The 20,774-nt window shown below is 42.6% G+C and overlaps 1 protein-coding gene across 1 annotated transcript; it reads right to left on the reverse strand.

Annotated features, from left to right (window-relative positions):
- Positions 1-416: 416 nt before the first annotated feature.
- On the reverse strand, positions 417-20,458 carry GPR26 (G protein-coupled receptor 26). Its single transcript, XM_033149464.1, has 3 exons — positions 19,123-20,458; positions 6,914-7,027; positions 417-955 (listed from the first exon to the last, which is right to left on the reverse strand). Exons 1-3 carry the CDS (start codon positions 19,839-19,841, stop codon positions 724-726), a joined length of 1,065 nt encoding a protein of 354 aa, XP_033005355.1. The 5' UTR covers positions 19,842-20,458; the 3' UTR covers positions 417-723.
- Positions 20,459-20,774: the final 316 nt, after the last annotated feature.

Raw genomic sequence — 20,774 nt, forward strand, 5'->3', positions numbered from 1 at the left:
AATTGTTCTTCAGCCTACCACAGGCAAGAGCGTCACTTGACAAATGTAAACACAGCCATGGCTCAATAGTAGCTTCCTTCTGCACATAGAAAACCAGTGCAAACCTAGAGGGTGTGGATGAAATTCCAACAATGCAATCCTATGTGAATCCATACTCAGAAATAAGTTCTATTCTGTTCAGTGGGACTTACTCCCAGGTAAGTGTGTACCTGTATAGGTTTGCAGCCTAAGAGCTTTATCTTAACAGGTTTATGTGTAATTAGGTATGTGTGACTAAGTAGGGGCAATCTCAGAAAAAACCCCAGGAGTGATTGTCTTCACCTGATCACATAGTTGGCATCGTCACAGATGTCAATTTGCTGCCACACATCAAAACTGGCACAGATATTATCCAGTTTTTTGTTTGTTTGGGTGGTGGGGACATATGTAAACACAATATTTTATCATTATCCATATCTAAACCCCCTTGAGGTTAGAATGTTGCTTTTCCACACATTTTGTGAAATTGGTGGGGATCTTTGCAAACAAGATAATATCAGTACTTAAGATATCAGTACTAAAAGGCAACCAACTTTGCTATGCAATTCGTTACCTAAGTTGCTGAAGATTTAAAAGGCAGGCTTTCCAAAATACTGTCAGCTGATCATCCTAATGGCACCAGCTATTGTTCCCCGACTGTTCCAGTATTAGGCTACATTGAATAAATAGTTTAACCTCGGCTCTTCAATCAGTTGCTTGCAAAATGTTTCGACTCTGTGATTCACTTGTGAGGGCTGATGAATTTATTGAGCTCCTTTTCAGCATCTTGTTTATTATGTCCTTCCATGTCTTCTTGTACTGGTGTCGTAACAAAGAGTACACAAAGGGATCTGAAACAGCTTTGCTATAAGCCAGACACTTGGAAATAACTCCCCAGTGTGCGTTGATGGGGACTATGGATGATAATTCTACCAGTCTGTCAAGAAAAGAGTAAATATGATTGTCAGATAAACTTATCAAGGACTAGAACCTCCTAATTAGACCAAAATTCAAACATTATATTCCCACCAGCAATAAAGCCTCTGAGAATACTACAATTGTCCACAGTTATTGCTTGTCCACAGCATCTGGTTAATAATATTAATTAATTAATTAATTAATTAATTAATTACTTATACCTCGCCCATCTGGCCGGGCCTCTCCAGCCACTCTGGGCAGCTTCCAAGAGGATATGAAAAGCACAATAAAAGATCAAACATGAAAAACTTCCCTAAACAAGGCTGCCTTCAGATGTCTTCTATAAGTCAGATAGTTGTTTATTTCCTTGACATCTGATGGGAGGACGTTCCACATGCTGGGCATCACTACCGAGAAGGCCCTTTGCCTGGTTCCCTGTAACCTACTTCTCGCAGGGAGGGAACCACCAGAAGGCCCTCGGAGCTGGTCCTCAAGGTCTGGGCTGAACGACGGGTGTGCAGATGCTCCTTCAGGTATACTGGGCCAAGGCCGTTTAGGGGTTTAAGGGTCAGCACCAACACTTTGAATTGTGCTCAGAAATGTACTGGGAGCCAGTGTAGGTCTTTCAGGACTGGTGTTATATGGTCTCGGCGGCCACTCCCAGTCACCAGTCTAGCTAATCTGCTTCTGAAAATACAGGAGACACCCCTAATGTGGTGCCCTCTGGATGCTTTGGACTACAATTTCCTTAATCCCTGACTATTTGCCATACTGGCTGGGTTTTGATGGGACTTGTGGTCCAAAACAACTGGAGGATATGAGGTTGTGGAAAGCTGACATAGAGGTTCCCATTTAGTTTACTTGACTGCATATGTACAGATGCAAAAAAAACCACCCATACCTTTATATCTGGATACCTATATCACCAACATTATATAGTTAGCACATACAAACAAATGGTGCTTATTGTCTCTGTATCTACTCAAGTACACAATTGCAGAGGAAAACTATACTGGGGACTGGCCATTTTAAGGGAGATAGTTGCAGCCATCTCTATAAATGTACCTTTCCTTATTTCAAGAAAAAGATTATCCAGAGAAATGGGTATAGCTGACTCAATTGCATTTGAAATAATTCCCATGTGGAAGAGCACATTTATTATTCATTTAAAATATGCTGCTTATCTTTGTAAAACCAAGACAGCTTCAGTTAATTAAAACACTATACAAGATACCAAAAACATATAATAAAAATGAGACTAAAACAAAACAATTTCTGTTGGAGATGAAAAAAAAATGTTTTTGCTTGTCTCTGAAAAGGCAAGCTAGGACGAAGAGCAGTGAATTTCAGAAATGGTATTTTGAAACTGGTAATCCATATGCAATTTTCAGGATTGGCTTCAGGACTTGTGGGGAAGCAGGTATTTGAAATACTCCACCTCCTATTAATACTTCCTGGGAGATCCCCATAGCAATGTTGTCTGAAGGAATAATTCTGGGGACCCTCTGAACTGGACAATGCTCTCTATCCTGGGCTGACCTAGTGAATTGCTGGAGTATGCAATTGCTTACAGCAATTACAGTTACCAGATACAAACAAGGACAGGGTTCTGCTGTTTTAATAGTTTGTATGGCAAGGTAAAGGTAAAGGGACCCCTGATCATTAGGTCCAGTCGCGGACAACTCTAACGTTGCGGCACTCATCTCGCTTTACTGGCTGAGGGAGCTGGCGTACAGCTTCCGGGTCATGTGCCCAGCATGATTAAGCTGCTTCTGGCGAACCAGAGCAGAACACGGAAACGCCGTTTACCTTCCCACCGGAGCGGTACCTATTTATATACTTGCACTTTGACATGCTTTCGAACTGCTAGGTTGGCAGGAGCAGGGACGGAGCAACGGGATCTCAACCTGTCACAGGGATTTGAACCGCCAACCTTCTGATCAGCAAGCCCTAGGCTCTGTGGTTTAGACCACAGCGCCACCTGCATCTGTATTTTACACCTGTTAAAATTCCTTCTTCTTCACAAGCATTAAAGGGGTGGGAACCTGATGCTTTCCCCCCTATCTTATCATCTTAATATAAACTGAGTGGGGAGGAGAGATGAAAACAAGACACTTTTGAACCCTGTGGGACCTTCCCCCACATAGATGTTGCACCTGTGTAGGGAAGGGCCATGCCCTAGGTGAACACTACTCCCCTTGCACACCATTACTGCTAGTGCAGAGGTAAATCAGAATGGATGCATGAGCTGAGCTTATTTATAGGCACTGTTACCCAAGGGGAACATTTGAAGGTAATGGTATACTATTGATTTTAAGTGAACAATTAGTTCCACTTTCTTATAATTACTTTCTGTCAGATTCCAGATGGGATTTCTCTGTCACATGCTACGAGTGCCACTCTTGTGTGTAAGATCTCCATTAAGAAGCATTTCAATTTATGCAGGCCGTTCTGTGGTTTTTTTGTTTTTTTTGTTTTTTCTAGAAAGGCTTTCACGGAATAGGTTAAGGAAGTCACAATGTAGGAAAAAGCATAATTCATACTCTCATTGCTATCTGAATACTTTCCCCACTGGAAAGGTAGAGTTATTGATATTCTGATGGAAGCTGATGAAAGCTCTGTGAATACCCTGAAACACTAAGATGCAAAGTGGTTTATATCTTACTTACTATCAATCAATGTTATGAATTCCAACTAACCTTTTATAAAAGAACATCGAGAAGAAATGGCCTTCAAAGGGGAGGGGGAGTTTAGAGACTTATTACGACATTTCCTTGAGTGCCCTTCCTTCACCCTCAAATTTTCATAGCATACAATACTTGTAAATACAACTGATACTGTTTTTTATTTTTAAATTGTGTCTGTGTCCTATATCCCACTGGATATAATTTATATATTTGCACTCTAACTGAGATAATTAGCTATACGTGCACAAGCATATGCTCGCAGACTTAAATTGGATGTTTATCCAAATGCAGGTGTCATTTACAGAACCAGGCACAGTGGTCATCAGGATGGGGAGAGGGAATGAGAAATAATGACGAGGGATCACAAGCACAGGATCAAAATAGCCCCAACATTGTTGATTACAGATATCAGTAGGTATTGGCATAAGCATTGGGTGTATATCCTGAACCAGCTAACCCACTTGTTGGGTGATTTTCCTTCAGGGTCAATCACTATGATGCTAATCAAATCTGGGTAATCCCTCTGGAACGCATATTTGGGGAGTTCTATGGCCCATTAGTCCTTGTCTGGGCATTTGGACAGAATCCACCCCCCTGGACTCTTTTAACCAGGTATCCTGAAACTTTGACCGATGAAACGGGGGTTAATGAAATGGGGCTGAATGAAGCCAGGTTTGGGGAGGCTTCTCCCAGGTATGCCCTGACCATCCCACCCCTAGACTTGCCTGCAGTTGGGCAATTAAAAGTTTCACTGCTGCTCTGACATACCTGCGGCCACACTGGGCCACAACTGCCACACACACACACTCGTTGGAACTGGTAAGCAGGCTTTATTCACCCAACATTGTTTTCAGTCGGGTATATATTCAAATGCACATCAAAAGGCACATTTCCATCCATATTCTGATGCAATTGATCCTGTATGACTCCAGCTGAATGACTCCAGCTGAATTGTGAAATATCTCTATTTTCCCCATACATCCATACAAACAGTTTTAAAAGCAGTTTTTCAGCTAATAGTAGTTTTGGGGGGAAGGTTCAATGATCAATGGTAGAGAATCTGCCTAGCATGCAGAGGGTTTTAAGTTCAGTCCTTGGCATCTCCAGGTAGGGTTTTTAAAAATGCTTTTTAAAAAAAACGTTTTGAAAAATACATTGAAATTTCCATGACTCACCGTCGCCATCTAGTGTCACATTTGTATGTTGCAGGCATTGGTGGTGAGTTCTGGCACCTCTTTTTCTAGAAAAATGGCACTGCATACATATATTGGATTTTACTACCAGTAACACTACCTAGTTTGTAAAATCAGTAGCAACTTACATGTAAACTTAAACGTGGCTGACATTTAATATTTATTTATTTAATAAGCACTTATAACACTGACATTTAACAATGGCTTGCATGGGGGGTGGGCAGTCTTTCACACTAGAATCAATGGATATTGAATGCGGACATATTAAGCATATATTGAGTCAGATTGTGAGTTCATCTAACTCAGTATTGTCTATACTGCCTACACTGACTGTCATTGGCTGTTTAGGGTCTTAGACAGGGGCCTTCTTAGCACAACCTGAAGAAACCAAGGATTGAATCTAGGTCCTCTTGGGTACAAAGCATTATTATTTATTAAATTGTTTATTAAAAGTGTTAGCTGCTTGATCTTGCCCAAGGCAACCAAAAGCACTTTCAACCAGACATGTTGTATGCTGAACTACACCCCCCAAGCGTTTGATTTTTATTTCATAAGCACTTCTGAGTATCCATCTATTTAAAAAAATGGAAGTGGAAGAAAGGTGAGAGACAAGCTTCCTACAGTCTTGACTTTTATCGGGGCACTGAACATTGCTGTTAATCCCACTCCAAGTTTAATGGGTGCCAAGATATTATCATTTTTTTTTCCATGAAGCACTTGGTCAAAAATAAATCAACACATTCCAAATGTTCAGAGAAGCTAACATAGCCTTTTAGCTCATTCCCTCTTATGTTGCTTCTGAAGCACAGCAATCCACATTTCAATAATTCATTTCCACCAGGCCAATTTTGAGTGAGGTTTATAAATGCAGAGGTTTTTCTCTCCCCCCTTTTTGCTTCTTCCCAGCAACATAGCAACAAAGCAGGGGTTTCTGTGAACCTCTCTGATACCGGATGCAAAATGTTCACAATTCAACAAATAATTTCATAATACCTATTTGAACTGTGATTATTATTATTTTTACCATTGTCATTCAAAATTAACATTGTTTTGCATCTTCTAGCACTTATTAATCAGGAATAAGCTGTGAACAGCAATACTGGTTTTGTAGCTCCAGGTCTGAAAAGCTGTGATATGACCTGTTTGCGATGAACTTTTCTCATAAGACCGATGCGTCTTAAACATATGGAGAGGCAACCTCAAATGTTATTCCAAAATGGCTTCTAAATGTTGGGGTGGTGTGCAAAAAAAAAGGGGTATCACCAGTTATAGCTGAAGGGGGCCAAGAAACATCTGTGTTTGTATCAAATGCCTCTTGGATATTATCAGGATTAAATTGCCCAAACAGTCTTTTCTGTGCATGGGTTTTGCTTTGGAAAAATGTGTTGGGATTACTTTTTTCTACCTCATAATAATCAGATACCAGTGGGTCCTGAATGAAAACCCATGCAGTGAGCTGTTCTCCTATTCAGTATATTTTCTTGCATTACCCCTTCCATTGAGCTTTCTGTCCACCCATCCATCACATACCATAGAACAAGTCATTAGTATTCTGTTTTTTTATATATATATTTTGGGCTGTTTTTGTACTTTGGCAAAACTTGGAGTTTCTTTAAAACTGCTCCCCCTTATGCATGGAGGATGCCATTTTGATAATAAGGGCGATGACTCAGAAAATGCTGGCAATCCCTTCACTCAGATGCTTACTATAAACTTGGAACATCTGTGTGCATTAATTTAAAGTAGTCACCGTGTGTCCCAGAACATCTGCTCTGCATCACACAGCACAACATACCCACTGAAATGTGCAGACGACATTCTGAATTCTATGTGATCTTCTTTGATGAGAGTCTAACTGTATTCTCCTTAATCCATATCAAAGACTTTCCCATTGGGATGCTGGATTTGATCCCTTTCACTAACAAATCTCTGGCCACAGTGGGGACCATAAAATTCGGGCACCTAAGATGGCAACGATTCTCAACACAGTGAAAAATGCTTAACATAATTTTGACAAGCAGAAGTTTAATCGTCTGCTGATACAAATAACAGGAGTGTACTGTGGATGGAAATGAGAAAAGACTAGCTTAAACCTACCTTGTGATTACATATGGTGCAAAACAGAGTATAAAAGTGCCAATAAATGTACTGATCTTCTTGGTTGCTCGCTGTCTCCGCCTCTTCTGTTCTTCTAGGCATCGCTCTCTTACACTGTTTTTTGACATAAACATGAAAGCAAATTATAATTTCAAACAGCATTTCATCACCTTGACTTAGAAGTCGTGCTCAGGCATTTGCCTGAACACGCACAAAAACAAAGAGCACTGACACATTAAAAGGGGCTGAGGGGGAGCAAAGTAGCTGTGAGCTCCTTTCCGGGGGGCCACATACTCACATGGCCTTGCTGAGTCAGGGGTGGGGAAAACCAAGCCTGAAAGCTGGCTTTAACCCTCCAGACTTCTCTGTCTCATCCTTGGAATTCTTCCCAAGCCACACCACTCATTAGCCCTGCTTGGTGCTCCAAATGTTTTTGCCTTTCTGGAATGCGTCCTTGATCTCTGATAATGCCTCTAGCTGGCCTGGATGGGGGAAAGGTTGGGGTGTGCAAGTGTGTGTAGAAGGTATGCCTGTATAGTCAGTGTGAGCATAGTAGATGGCTCCTGCATAAGTGGCCCGAGGGGAGGATTAGCTATAGCATGCCCCACCCTGGTGGCCCCAGCGAGACCCTGGATGCTTGTCTTGCACCACGCCAGGGCTCAGTGCTGGGTTATTCACATGGAGGGGGGCTTGGCACTTCCCTGACAGAGTGCCATTCCATCAGCAAGGGCTGGTGGAATGAGGAACAGGATCCTTGCCCTGCTGCCATGCCAACTCTGGTTTCCACTGTGGTCATAAAGATTTGGCCTGATTTTTACTCAAACCTGCACCCCATCTTAGTTATTTCACTGGGCCACAAATTGTGCCTGCCGGGGCAATCCACCTTTGTGATGGGTTGGCATTGCCAACTACTATAGCAAGTACAGTAGCCTCATTGATTTGTAGTGAAATGATTATTTGCTTTAGACTAGAGGAAATCAATGCTCTTTTAAAATGTGCATATAAACCTGAAACTCAGCTGGGACATAGAAAATGCATGTAGAATTCTGTAGTTTGAGGAAAAATTTCACCTAACTCAAATAGGAGAATCTTTTGAGCAGTAACATATTCCTCTCTTAATATAAAGCAATGCTTTCAAACAATTACCTTTTCAATAAGCAGGCATCTAGTAACTAAACTGAACATTTGACATACTAAGGAAAAGATCATATTTTGAAACATTATTAATACATTCTTATAGCTGTAATTCAATTAACAACATAGGTGAAAGAATTTAGAAATATGAATCTGATGTAACTCAAAGAATTTCAGCCAGGAAGCTCAAAATCCAGATAGAAGGATGCCACAAGAAGTCTGGCACTGGGCATTGCATAGTGGACTTTCAAAATTAACTTGGGTTAATCCATCAGAAAATGTATCTAAATTTGGTACTGGTGACAAGAGATGCTTCCTTCCCAGGGCTAGTAACATCTTTAATTGGTATGAGGGGGAATTGGAATAGCCTCCAAGTGTCCTTATTTTCCAGGGACAATCCTGGAATTATGAAAGGCATTATGAAAGGCACCCTGGCTTCTGATTTGACCCTGGAATGTCCCTATTTCCCCTGCCAGTGCCACCTCCAAGCTGGAGGAGGATGAGCCAGTGGCAGCAGCAGTGGCGGCTGCAAGGAAGCATCCCATGGCCGCCGCTGCCCACCTTCTCTCAACAGCTCATAGTGGCTGCTGGAGAGTGGGAGAGGAGGAAAAGAAGCTACCGCTGCCGAGACACAGCCTCGCATTATGTGCCGGTTCTAGGGGCAGAGGAATGGGGTGCGGTGGGGGCGGTGTGCCTCAGGTGTCACCACTGAGGGGGGTGACAAAATGCCGGGCGGCGCTCACTGCGGGGCCTGCAGCACACCCAAACCACGCGTCTCTCCTGGGAGTGACACAGTGGCTTGGGCCCCTGCAGGCTCCGTGCTGCCCCAAACGGTCTGCCTGCTGCCTCCCTGTCAGCTGTAGGGTAGCTGGGAGGAGGCAAGCAGACTCCTCGGAGGCCCTGCAGGGTGTCCTGCCCTGGCTGGCCCCGCCCCTGGGCGCAGGGCATGCACGCCGCCCCAGGCGCCCAATCAGCTTGCTCCACCGCTGGCCAACTCTGAGGTGCAGGCAGAAAGCAGGGTTGCCCTAGGCAGGAAGAAGGGGGATTTTATCACAGGGAGTCTTTACTTATTCATCCTTTGTAAACTTGCCCCTTTCTAGAATTTATTTATTGGTATGTGTTTTTCTTTTTGTAAATCTACTATAGGATAAAATGAAATGAAATAAAAATCGGGATTAAGGGGTTTTCTCAGGATGGTGTGTTGTTTCCCATTGGTGTGGTGGTGGTAGAAATGCTCTGCAAGGTGGAGGGGGGAAAACAAATGGGGGGCTGAGGAGGGTCAGTTGCAGGAGTGAGGGAGAAATGTCCCTATTTTCATCTGAGGAATGTTGGAGGGTATGCAATGACGGTACCTTTGCATCGAGGGAAAGGGATAAATCGGCCTGCCCTACATACTGTGGTTCTCCTCCCCTTATCTCATGACTGCTGTTTAAAGAATAAAAACATGCTCTTTAAAAACTTACACACATTTAATGTCACATGAATTTTGGCCTTAACGCAAAGTATTGAATGAGGTTTAGGGGTAAAGATGTGGAGACCATAACCCCAACCAGCCATATTTTGTGGTGTCCTTGCCCTACATGCTTGCGTTGCAGTCTGCAAAATCTGAACATTTATCCAGCTCCCCTCAGGCTGTCATACATAGCTGGAAGGCTGTGGCCAGGTTGATAGGTTAGAAATTGCACAGGCCTGACAAAAGAAGAGACTTGGCTGTGAGCAGAAAACTGTGAATTTTGAATACTTAAATAATAAATAATCATATATTATTGTGCTATCTAAATGAACTGGGTTTTTTTTTTTTTATAAGAATTTATTGACATTTTTACTTATAACAACATACAACCTTAACCACACCTACATTTATGCACATACAAAACAAATACAGTTACACATCTAATACAAAAATTGCCATGATTTTTCTTCTTAATTAGACATCTCAAAAAAAATTTTTCTTTTCCCAATCTTGACAGTTGACTTCCCCTGCCTTTTCACCTTCGAGTTTATATCCATAATCTACTTTTTAACCTCTTCATTTGAAAAATTAAACTTAATTATATATATAAAGTAAAACATTCATCTTAATCTTCATCTTAATCTTAATCATCTTAATCTATAAACTTAAACCACTTAAATTGACTTTATTTATACTACATCCTCATAAATCCTCACAAATCATCCTCATCAAATCTATCTCTTCTATCCTTTAAACTGCTGCTTATAACATAAAAACTTGAAATATCTCCTTTCATGTTCAAACAAATAATAAGACAAACTATTGTTGACAGTGTTCACCCTCCGATTTCAAAATACCATAACAGATTGCTTTAGATTTTACTTAATGCTTCACCCCACACCCCCTCTGTCCATTATTCTTCTCCTGATGGCATCAGCACTGAACTTCCTTGCAGCTTCCCTCTCCAAACGTCCACAGATCCGGGCATAGTCCAAAACTCTCCTTGCCACGAGCTCCGAGGTGTCCATCTCTTCCTCTCTCAGCTTCTCCGGTTCTTTGTAACATTCCTTTTCTTCTTGTAAATACCTTAATTCTCTGTCCCTGGCCCCCGAGCTCACACCTCGGGGACTGGATATAACAAATCTTGACATCGCCTTGGGGCTGCCACCCCCAAAGAGCGAATTTCTTCTCCGAAGTAGCTCACTCGTTTCTTTCCATCTTTCCATCCACCCTCTCAGCTCTTTGGCAAGACTTTCTTCCAAAGTGTCAAAAGTTTTGTAAGCCTCCTCTGTGGGCAGTTGGTTCCATTTCAGACCCCCACACAAGACTTTGACTTTTCTACAAAGTAATTCCACATTCAGGGCAGTGAGCCTTTGTTCATCTGTTAGTCCAGAGTTCAATACCAGTTCAAGGACGAAACCCAACATACTGGCAGAGGAGGAGGAAGTGGGTATCATATTTCTTCCCCTGTCTCTTTGTTCGTCGCCATTTTCCTAAGCTGGAGCGCAAACACTGCAACTTTATATGGAGATATTTTCCGCTAGTTAGCTTCCCAAGAAAAAAGTTTGCCAGTCTCATGTATCGATTTTAAATACTTTGTAACCAGTTCTGTGGCAGCAATCCCTCGAATTGGTTAATTTCTTAGGCTCGAAGGGAGGGAGGCAGGCTGCCTTTCTCCTTCCCCCCGGATCGTTCCAAAAACACGATTTCTGCCAAGATTATTTACTCACGACCACCGGGTTCCTTTAGCTCCATTCTTCACAGGTAGAACTTAGACGCTCACCGCGGGCTTTGCCGCCGCATTTACATCCCGGTTGGGGCATATCCCCGTAAGCCCGGCTCCGTTGTCCCTTCACCCCCACTCCCCCTTTACAGGGGGGGCAAGGGAAGGGTTCGGAGCCTCCGCGGGCGCAGCCGGGGAGCCCAGGGTGCGGGACGCTCTTCCCGCACCCCAACCGGAGTCGCGCGCTGCGGTAGCGCGGCTCCTAACCCCCGGGATGGACAGGGCGCTTCGGACCCGAAGCAGCCCTCGACCACCCGACGATTGCGTCGCCGCCGGAAGTCCGAACTGGGTTTTTTTTTTTTTTTTATTAAAAAAAAAAAAAAAAGAACTGGGTTTTTTTTAATGCTTTCATTTAATATTTCTGTTAATAACTGCTAAATGAACACTACCATATCTGACTTCTTTCTTTGGGATGTTATTTGAAGAGCCATAAGGGGCAAAAACACATTGGAGATTGAATAGTGTATATGATTTCTATGTTGCTACATTTGGTGCAGGAATATTGAATATACATGGCATGCAGTTGGCCCGAGGTGGTCCAGAGTTGAGCCAATTCTGGGCTGTTTTCAGCCATGTGAAAAGCTATTAGGGTCTTAAAATAGCCACAATGTCCTGATAAAAACACTTGGCTGAAATCAGTGCTATTTCTGTACGCAGAGTAGAAAGGTAGCTGAAGAGAAACCTTTTAGTTCAGGTTGCCTTTGACATTTGAATAGGGTTAAATGCAACTCTTTAAATCCGTCACACGTACTACATTAGTCATTTCTTTAGGTGTGATGTCATAACAGATTGCTACCCCTGAGCTGCTCCTTTCAAAATTGGATCTCAGTACATTTTGAGTACCGGTAGGCTTGCAGGAAGACTGTGGTCACTTGAAACATATGTCTGGGCAATGTGTAGGGCCAAAATCTTACTCCGCTGATTAAAGTAAGAAATGTCTACATGACTGATGTTGCACATTGATGGAAAGAGGTAGAAAAAAATGCTATGCTTACTATTCCCAAGCTAGTCTCCATGCAATAGATAATTAAACAGATCACATTTTGCCTGATTGACATAGCTTTTTTTGGAATGATCTAGAACAGACTTGTTAATTTTGGGTAAATTACAATTGCTTGGGCCAGGTTTAAGAGCAGATGACCCAGGCTTTACCTGTTTCAGAATATGACTCCTGTAAACGTCATAAATCGTGGATCTAGGGACATTCTGGCATAGATGATTTGGTTTACTATTTACTATTTTGTCCATGCTGTGCTTCAAAGCAAATGTGTGCCTGCAATATTGACTGCGTGGTTCATATAGGATATAGTGGTTCATATCCTGAGGAATCTGAGCATAGATCCTGCCAAGCTGCCTTATTTGCAAGTATCTTGCCCATGCAATGGGCTCATGGGAAAAATAGCAGGGAAGGGAAAGACTATACAGTATAAGGCTGCTTCCTCTGCTGCTCAGGGCCATGTTGCCTTGAGAGCTTCCCGCCCACCTACCCTTGGGCCAGAGCCTTCCCTGAGCTATTTTGGGTCGCTTGTTGTCAGGGCCAGAAAGGATTTGTTTCCCCTCTCAACCTGATTGGCACTCCCATGCTTGGGATGGGGTATCTACCTGGTTGGAATCTGCACCTTGGTCGCCCAGTGGGACCTTGCTTTTTTGGCTTGCATTTTGGCAAGCTTCAGCACTGGCCGACTCCCATGAAACGGGTTTGGGATGGTGCAAACCTAGCACACCCATCAATGTGGGGTTTGTGGAATGATGAACCAATCCTGGCCCCAATGCCATGCCAACCCATGCCTGATCCAGCAGGCTCATCTTATGTTCTTATGGGAAATACCAGAGATTGCATGATCTCCAATGCACTTTCAATGAGTGCAGCAGGTCCCATCCCTACACCAGCAGGACCCTGTTAAGGTGCCCCCCACTAACTGCAAGCAGCTGCACAGATCAGGGGTTAGGGTTGTTCTGCACCTCTCTAAATAGTGATGCAACCATTTTCTTTTTTTTCTGCATCTCCTTGAATGCTATCCTTGAATTCTATGCTGCATATATGTGCAAAGAGGGTAAGGGTCATAGACTTTCCTTTTTAGGCCTGGAATAAGATGCTATCATCTCTTGGACCAATAGGTTTGTGTAACAAAAATAAAACGAACCTTTGAGATGGTCACAGATTTCTTCCCGCCCCCCCCTTCTGTCTAAAATAGGAAGTACAAAATGCAGAAGAGATGCTGTGGCAGCTGAGGTCACTTGGCTAGCAGTAGCACACAGAAAACTCAGATAAATGAAGTTAGTTCAAGAAGGAGGTTACAAGATCATGGCAATTAGCATCCATGTTTTGCTCCTCAGATTGGCTAGAGAACAAAATCCTGTTAATATGTGACACTTCTTTCTTTTTGCTCTGCTCAAGCTGCACAAAATGCCTGTATTTTGGCAGTGCCGTAAACATAACTAGAAAAAGAAAAAGAAAACCACACAAGTGTTAATTGGATAGCCAAGTCTTTGCAGGTGTTTACCTCGCAAGAACTCATAGCGGCCAGGCATGATATGTTTCAATATTGTGGAACTGGCTTCAACACCCAGTTAGAACTACAGGTACTGTAATATGCTCTCTGTAAAGGTAAAGGTAAAGGTACCCCTGACCGTAAGTTCCAGTCGCGGATGACTCTGGGGTTGCGGCGCTCATCTCGCTCTATAGGCCAAGGGAGTCGGCGTTTGTCTGCAGACAACTTCCAGGTCATGTGGCCAGCATGACTAAGCCGCTTCTGGAGAACCAGAGCAGCGCACGGAAACGCCGTTTACCTTCCCGCCAGAGCGGTACCTATTTATCTACTTGCACTTTGACATGCTTTTGAACTGCTAGGTGGGCAGGAGCTGGGACCGAGCAATGGGACCGAGCTCACCCCATTGCAGGGATTCGAACCACCAACCTTCTGATTGGCAAGCCCTAGGCTCTGTGGTTTAGACCACAGCGTGCTGTCTGTGGGCCTGCCCTTTAAGACAGCTTGTAAACTGCTGGTGGAAAGCAAGACAAGGCTCCTATGCCTTTCATAGTTGCGTCGGCACAAGGAATAAGATTGTGGTGTGTGTGTGTGTGTGTGTGTGTGTGTGTGTAAAAAAGACCAGATGGAAACAAATTCCAGGGGAAGTTGATGCCCACCCCCCATGGTGGACCCCCACAAGTGGGCTTCTCCACACTGTCAGATTTTGCTCAGATGCAAATCTAATAGATTCAAACTATTGCTTTATTTAAATACAGCAGAACCTCTACTGTTCAAAACCATGTTTATCAGAATTCATGGTGCTCCTTATGTATAATCCTTATAATTAGCTGTCTATACAGTTCTGTGTCTGCATGTTCCTGTGAAATCAAAGCTCCCGTTTGAACAAACTTTAGATAGTGTTACTTAACGCCTCCCAAATCATATGGAGAAGGAAGTCTGTATTATACTGCAAAATGTCAATGATCCAATCCAACCTTTGCAAAACCTAAATCCATAAGGGGTTTTTTCTTTCTCATTTATCTCATTTATATACTTTGTTCTCACTTCCCTTCAAGGTGTGGACTGGAAATGTGCCTAAGAGGCACAGAAATGCTGTGAAATATGATTGGTGATGAAAAACATATGGATTTCAATGGCATTTATGCCACCACATAACAAAAAAGGTTAGTCCTACTGATCAGCTTTGATTTAAGCTTCATAGCATGGAGGTGGGGGACGCCTGGAAGGTGGAGACAACTAGTGCTTTTTTCTGGAGGTTGGCCTCATTGAGGGGCAGTAGGAATATAAGTAGGAAAATGAGAGTACCCCTAAAATTTTATTTGTTTTTTAGGAAAAAAAGCATTGGAGACAACCCAAGTCTATTTAAACCCCACCTGTCCTAACTTGCTAGCTTGGTGAAGTGAGCATTGGAAAGCAAAAATAAGGGCATAATCCTCTAAGACTTGTGTAGGTGGGCCCATACACACTGATGAGCACTGTGGCTTTGTTGACTTTCATACAGCATGGGGTATGGAGACATGCATCCAGAGAACAACTAACCTGCTTATCCTTAATGTGATTACTAAGGACCCCATGCTATGGCTGAGGAAGACCATAAGTAAGGCTTCACTCATCTGGTGCCTTCTATATCTTTTGGGCTCCTACACCCATCATCCCCAGACAGCATGGCCATTGGGCAGGGATGATGGGAGTTGTAGTCCCTAATGTCTGATGGGCACTAGGCCGGAAAGGGTTGATATAGGGGTTTTTGATAGGGTGATGCCGTGGAGCTTAGCTGCTAAGCTACAAGTGAGAGAGATCTAAGTTTGGAAAGTTAGAAGGATTAGTTTTCTTCCATGTCCCTTTGATCATAAACCAAAGAGTGGAAGTCAGAAGTGTTGAGTGAACCTAGAGCTGCCTGAGTCCTTCCATATGCCTCCCAGTCATACTGAACGGAACTCCTTTGACCATTCCAATTTAAGGCACCATAAGGCATCTTCCTACTTAACATTGCTCAACTGCCGGTTGCTGCATAGCCCTAAAAAAAAAATGCTTGTAAATGACTTTGCACCATGATGTACAACCAATTCTGGAGGCAGGGCACGGGGAGACATATCCTGACATCTGGCATCACATCATTCATTCTGGCTGCACAAATTTGGTCAATGTTTCCTTTATAAAAACGACTTTTGGGAAGGAGTTACAAGTTACCTTAGGTGGTATGCAGGGAGTCTGGTATTACAGAAAGGCTATAATTAAGGACATTTATGGTGATATAGTGCATATTAGCCTCCCATATTAACAAGAGAAGGAATGTAAAATTTACAACACCTGGAATTAACCATGGTTACCAGAAGTCACACTTTGAGCTGAATGCTACACTTCAAAAATAGACTCCTATTATCCATGTAAAAATAAGATCCACTAGGAAATTAGCATAAGGAATGATTTGGTTTTTCAGAGACTTGGTTATTTACCCCTTTGCTCTATCCATTTGCTGTTTTGATACTGATTGGTCACAGATCACCCAGCTTTATTTTCAAGCTAAATGAAATATATATCAAATATCAAGTGAATGTATTTAATATATATTCGATACCAGCTCTTTAAAAAGTACAATCTGATATGCATTTACTCAAAAATAAGCTCCTCTCTTCCTCTAGTGCAGCCAGGGGGGGGGTGGATTTAGAAGCTTACACTTCTACCTTAGACTAGCTGCACCTATGCGCTATTTCTGAATCCAGGCAAACTGCAGTTTGTCCCAAGGTTAGTTGAAACATGCTATTGTCCTGATTTAAATTGGCAGATGCTTTTAGCCACAGTGGAAGGTAAAGACAGGAGCTCATATTAATTTGTACCTTTCATTCCCCCTCCCTCAGTGAGGCTAATAGTGATTTAAAGTGGAGAAATGACCCTGAAGGGATGGGTACAACTACCCCCTGCTGTGCCACAGAGTTTGTATCTCACCTCTGCCCTTTTAAGCCCCCACAGCTATTTCCAAGTAAATTTGAATCCATTCACAGGTCTGCAATGCCATGCATAGATGGGCCATAAGATATTGGGCTATGGATAAGGAAACTCCCAGTTTGCATCTCACCTCTGCCACAAGCTCACTACTCAGACTTAGGTAAACCACTGCCACTCATTCAGGGGATATGGGGGGTGATTATGCTGGTCTGCCTTACTAGGCTGATATTAAGGTTATGAAGTAATGTTTTGAAGACTTTTGAGCTCTAAGATGTTATACTATTGCCTTCTATTTCTTTCATCTGACTGTGCACTCTCTTTTTTTAACTTTCTTGAGACCACACTGATTCCATTATTAATATTATTTTTATATGTGAACATGAAGAATCCTACTAGATCAGATCAAAAGCCTCTCTGGTTCAGCATTCTGTTTCTTACAGATGCCAACCAGATGCCTTTCAGTAGCCCTAAGTTGAAAATGAGCACAGTTGTTCTCTGCGCACTCATGATTACCAGCTACTGGTATCCAGAGACACACTGCCTCTCACACTGGAGATAATGTAGCCATTATGACTAGTAGCCATTGGTAGCTTTATCCTCCATCAATTTGCTGAATCCCCCTTTAAAGCAAATCTAAGTTAGTGGACTTGCCTACTTCATGTGATAGTTTAACCATGTGCTAGTTGAAGAAGTACTTCCATCTGTCCATGCCAAATCTCCCATAATTCATGTTCAGTGGATGACCCTGGGTTCTAGTATTATTAAATAAGGACAAATACTTATCTCTATTCACTTTCTCTATACCTTCACTGTATACTTTTCAGCGCCTGCTGAATACATTCTTATTTAGGCAAGCTTATTTAGATGTTTCAAAAGTTTGTATGAGTTTATTTTTAAAAATTAGACTACTGTATTCTGGTTTTAACTTTCTGTATGCTTTAAGTTTTGGCTGTATTCTTTTTTTTAGTGATAGTTTTATTGTTTCAACTTATTGTTCACTGCTTTCAGGAGTTTTTTCGTACAATCAAGTGTTATGTAAATTTTATGAAATAAAAAGAAAAGAAAATACAATGCAAAATTATATATATTCCCATCAAGTCCTTGCCTCCCTGCCTCCTCCCCTATGACCAGCTGCTATTACTCACAGTGAAGGGAAAAGCAGCTACATTACTTTGTTCCTGTCTTCCACAGGTTCTAAATGATCGAAATTTAACTCACCCTTTTTAGGAAGCCACCACACCACATTACCATTGCCTCATCAATGTAGGGGGTGGGGGAGACAGAAAAATTATGAGTAGCTGCGTAGCTAGGACCTTCATTAAACCCATCTCTCTTTCCTATATTCTTCCAGTGACCTTTTGTTTTGTTTTGTTTTGCCACACATCCATGAATTCTCACCCACACCAGTCTTTTTTCTCCCTATCACATACTTAGTTACACTTCTCCCTTCTTTTTTCTCCCCCAACTCAAAATCTCAACAAACTCATTGTACCTTCATCTCCCACAAGAAAATCTTCTCTAGCAAAGTCAGTCAGATGACATTCCACCTGTCAAATCTTCTCACATCTGATTTCTAAAGCTCCACTACAAAGATCCCCTGGTTATATTTCTTCTTCATTCTCTGTGACATTCCCTTTTGTACCTCCCCCTAGTTATCCCTCCCCATCCTAGTCATTGCTTGCTTCCTTTTCCCTCCCTTGTCTTGAGACTCCCATACCTAGAAAATATGGGTTGATTTAAGGTCTCTCGTACAAGTCTCGAGTCTTCTTTGCTTGTCAGTACTAATTTGAATCTCAATGCTATTTTGGATGTATTTGTACCTGGTTGATTGCTCATGCTTATTTTGGAAATATTATTTCTCTGGGCATCCTTCCTTCAAGGAAAATAAAGTTATTGACTCCAAAGTGACATTCACAAAGTCACAGAAAGCAGAATGGTATTCAGTGTGCTATCTCCCCACTGCATAATTTTAAGGAACACAAGGAATTTCAGCCTGAACCAGTTCATCAAACACCCATGGACGTTACTGATTAACTTTAATGAACAGGCATGATGAATCTGTTCATGGTAAGTGAAAACAGCAAAGATTCAAACACACCACCTGAAAGGAAATGCATGCATCTGCAAACCTTTTGATTCCACTATAGCCCTCAAACACATCCAAGGATTCCTGGATGACATATTTTGCTCTTTGCAGGATATAATTGGCAATTAATTTTGTAGCTACAAGGAGACCTGAGAATATAAGCATGCAGATTAGAAATAGGCAAGTGCTACATTTAAAAATAATGAAATGCAGATGGATGGCAATTGAGTCTGATAATGAACATAATCTTGCCTCTCCACAGGTATCCTCAGAAGTGTGTGCCCTTGGCAGTCAAGGACACAGGTATCTCCTTACCTGGGATGGATGTCCACCAGCAGCACGAGGGTCTGCATAGTGATCACGTCAATCCTTTTACAGTGAAAGCGTGCCACCTTCAGCACTTTTAGATATGTGAAACACAAGACTACGAGGGAGAGGAGAAAGCTGAGAGAATGAAAGACCCCTGTGAAAACCACAAACTGTGTCCTGTCCTCCAGTTTCTTGTTGTAGAGGGTGCAGGAGGCATAAAGGTGATGGAAACCCACCCAAGACAGAGAAGTTGCCACTATAGGAAAAGACACAGAATGCAACCATGTATAGCTCAGTATGAGAGCAGCATCTCTGTAACGCATCTTGGAATGGTAGTTGAGAGGAAACACCACCGCTATCCACCTGTCTATGCTTAGAGCTGCCATGCTCAGCATGGAGCTGGTGGTCAAGAAAGTCTCTAGAAAACCCACGATGTGGCAGAGCTGGTCTCCTCCAGGCGGCTTCTTGTAAATGATCCCAGCCAGGGTCAGGGGCATGTTCAAAACAGTCATCAACAAGTTGCAGAAGGTCAGGTTGAGGATAAACAATCCCGGGACTTGCTTGCGGATATCTGCGCTGTACAGAAAGCAGATCAGCACCAGCACGTTGGACAGCAGCGAGACAAGGATGAGTACCACAATCAAGAAAGCCAGGATCACTTCCCAAATGTTCATGGTGCCTCCATTCACAGGAGGAACATTTCCAAAACTGCACCCAGCTGGCATCCAGAAAACATGGTGTGAGGCACTCTCACACCCTCCTCCTCCTCCCCAGCCTGCTCACACTCCTGCATGCCCTCAGTATTTTTAGAAGAGCTGCAGTTTTTTCCTCTCTGCTGCTGCTGCTACTGCTACTGCTGCTGCTTCTTTCCACGTCAACGCTTTTTAGAGACATGCACAAAAAGCATTGGGAATGCCTATCAAACTATGAGGAGGGTTTAAAAGAATATGTATCTCAGCAGCACCAAGCCACAGTCTCCTTCTAAAGAAAGCAGGATGTTCACAGGAGCAGTTCGTCCGAGATCCCTGATTATTGGTCCTAAAGCTTCCCAGCAATTCAACCAGTGTATTTATTCTCTTTACCTCTTTTCCTCTGTCTCTCTCTCTTGCTCTCTCCACGCTCTCTCTCCCCCTCCCACCTACACACTTCCAGGCTGACTAACCTGCTTTTATGATCACAGATAAATCCCCCATTAATGGATTAAAGCATGAACACTGCTGGTGATTTGCTGGTGTGATTGACATACCAGCTTCCTTTTCCTCTCCCCCTTTGCATCCCTCAGATGATATCCCCCCTGATATCTGGGGATCTTGGAAGTCTGGAAAGAAATCCCACCCATCCATTTGATATCTTTAGCAGTTACTTTTCAAATAACAGATGCTAAAGCCCCATCTTTCAGCCTTTTTTTTTATTTAAAAGATATTCCAGTGCATCGTTAACAGGAATGGTTCTTCTTTTATTTATGTTGACTTGCTTGGCTCCGGAGGATGGTGTTATTTTATCTTACTCATTTATGTTTATGGGATTTCAGTTCTGTGAATTTGAAAGTTTTCTAAGGCTCCTTTACAGAATGAAAGAAAGAAAACACAAATATTCAGAGAATAAATATACTTTCTTTGTAACTCCGCAGCCCAGCCCAAAGTCTGAAATAAAGAGAA

This window comes from Lacerta agilis, chromosome 5 (genome assembly GCF_009819535.1).
Source record: "Lacerta agilis isolate rLacAgi1 chromosome 5, rLacAgi1.pri, whole genome shotgun sequence".
Classification (NCBI taxonomy): Eukaryota; Metazoa; Chordata; class Lepidosauria; order Squamata; family Lacertidae; genus Lacerta; species Lacerta agilis.

Coding starts and splice junctions, on each gene's coding strand:
- GPR26 (XM_033149464.1), bottom strand. CDS start 19,841: ATGCCAGCTGGGTGCAGTTTTGGAAATGTTCCTCCTGTGAATGGAGGC. Junction 7,028..19,122: donor CTGGTGGACATCCATCCCAG/GTAAGGAGATAC, acceptor GTCAAAAAACAG/TGTAAGAGAGCGATGCCTAG. Junction 956..6,913: donor GCACCATATGTAATCACAAG/GTAGGTTTAAGC, acceptor TTTTCTTGACAG/ACTGGTAGAATTATCATCCA.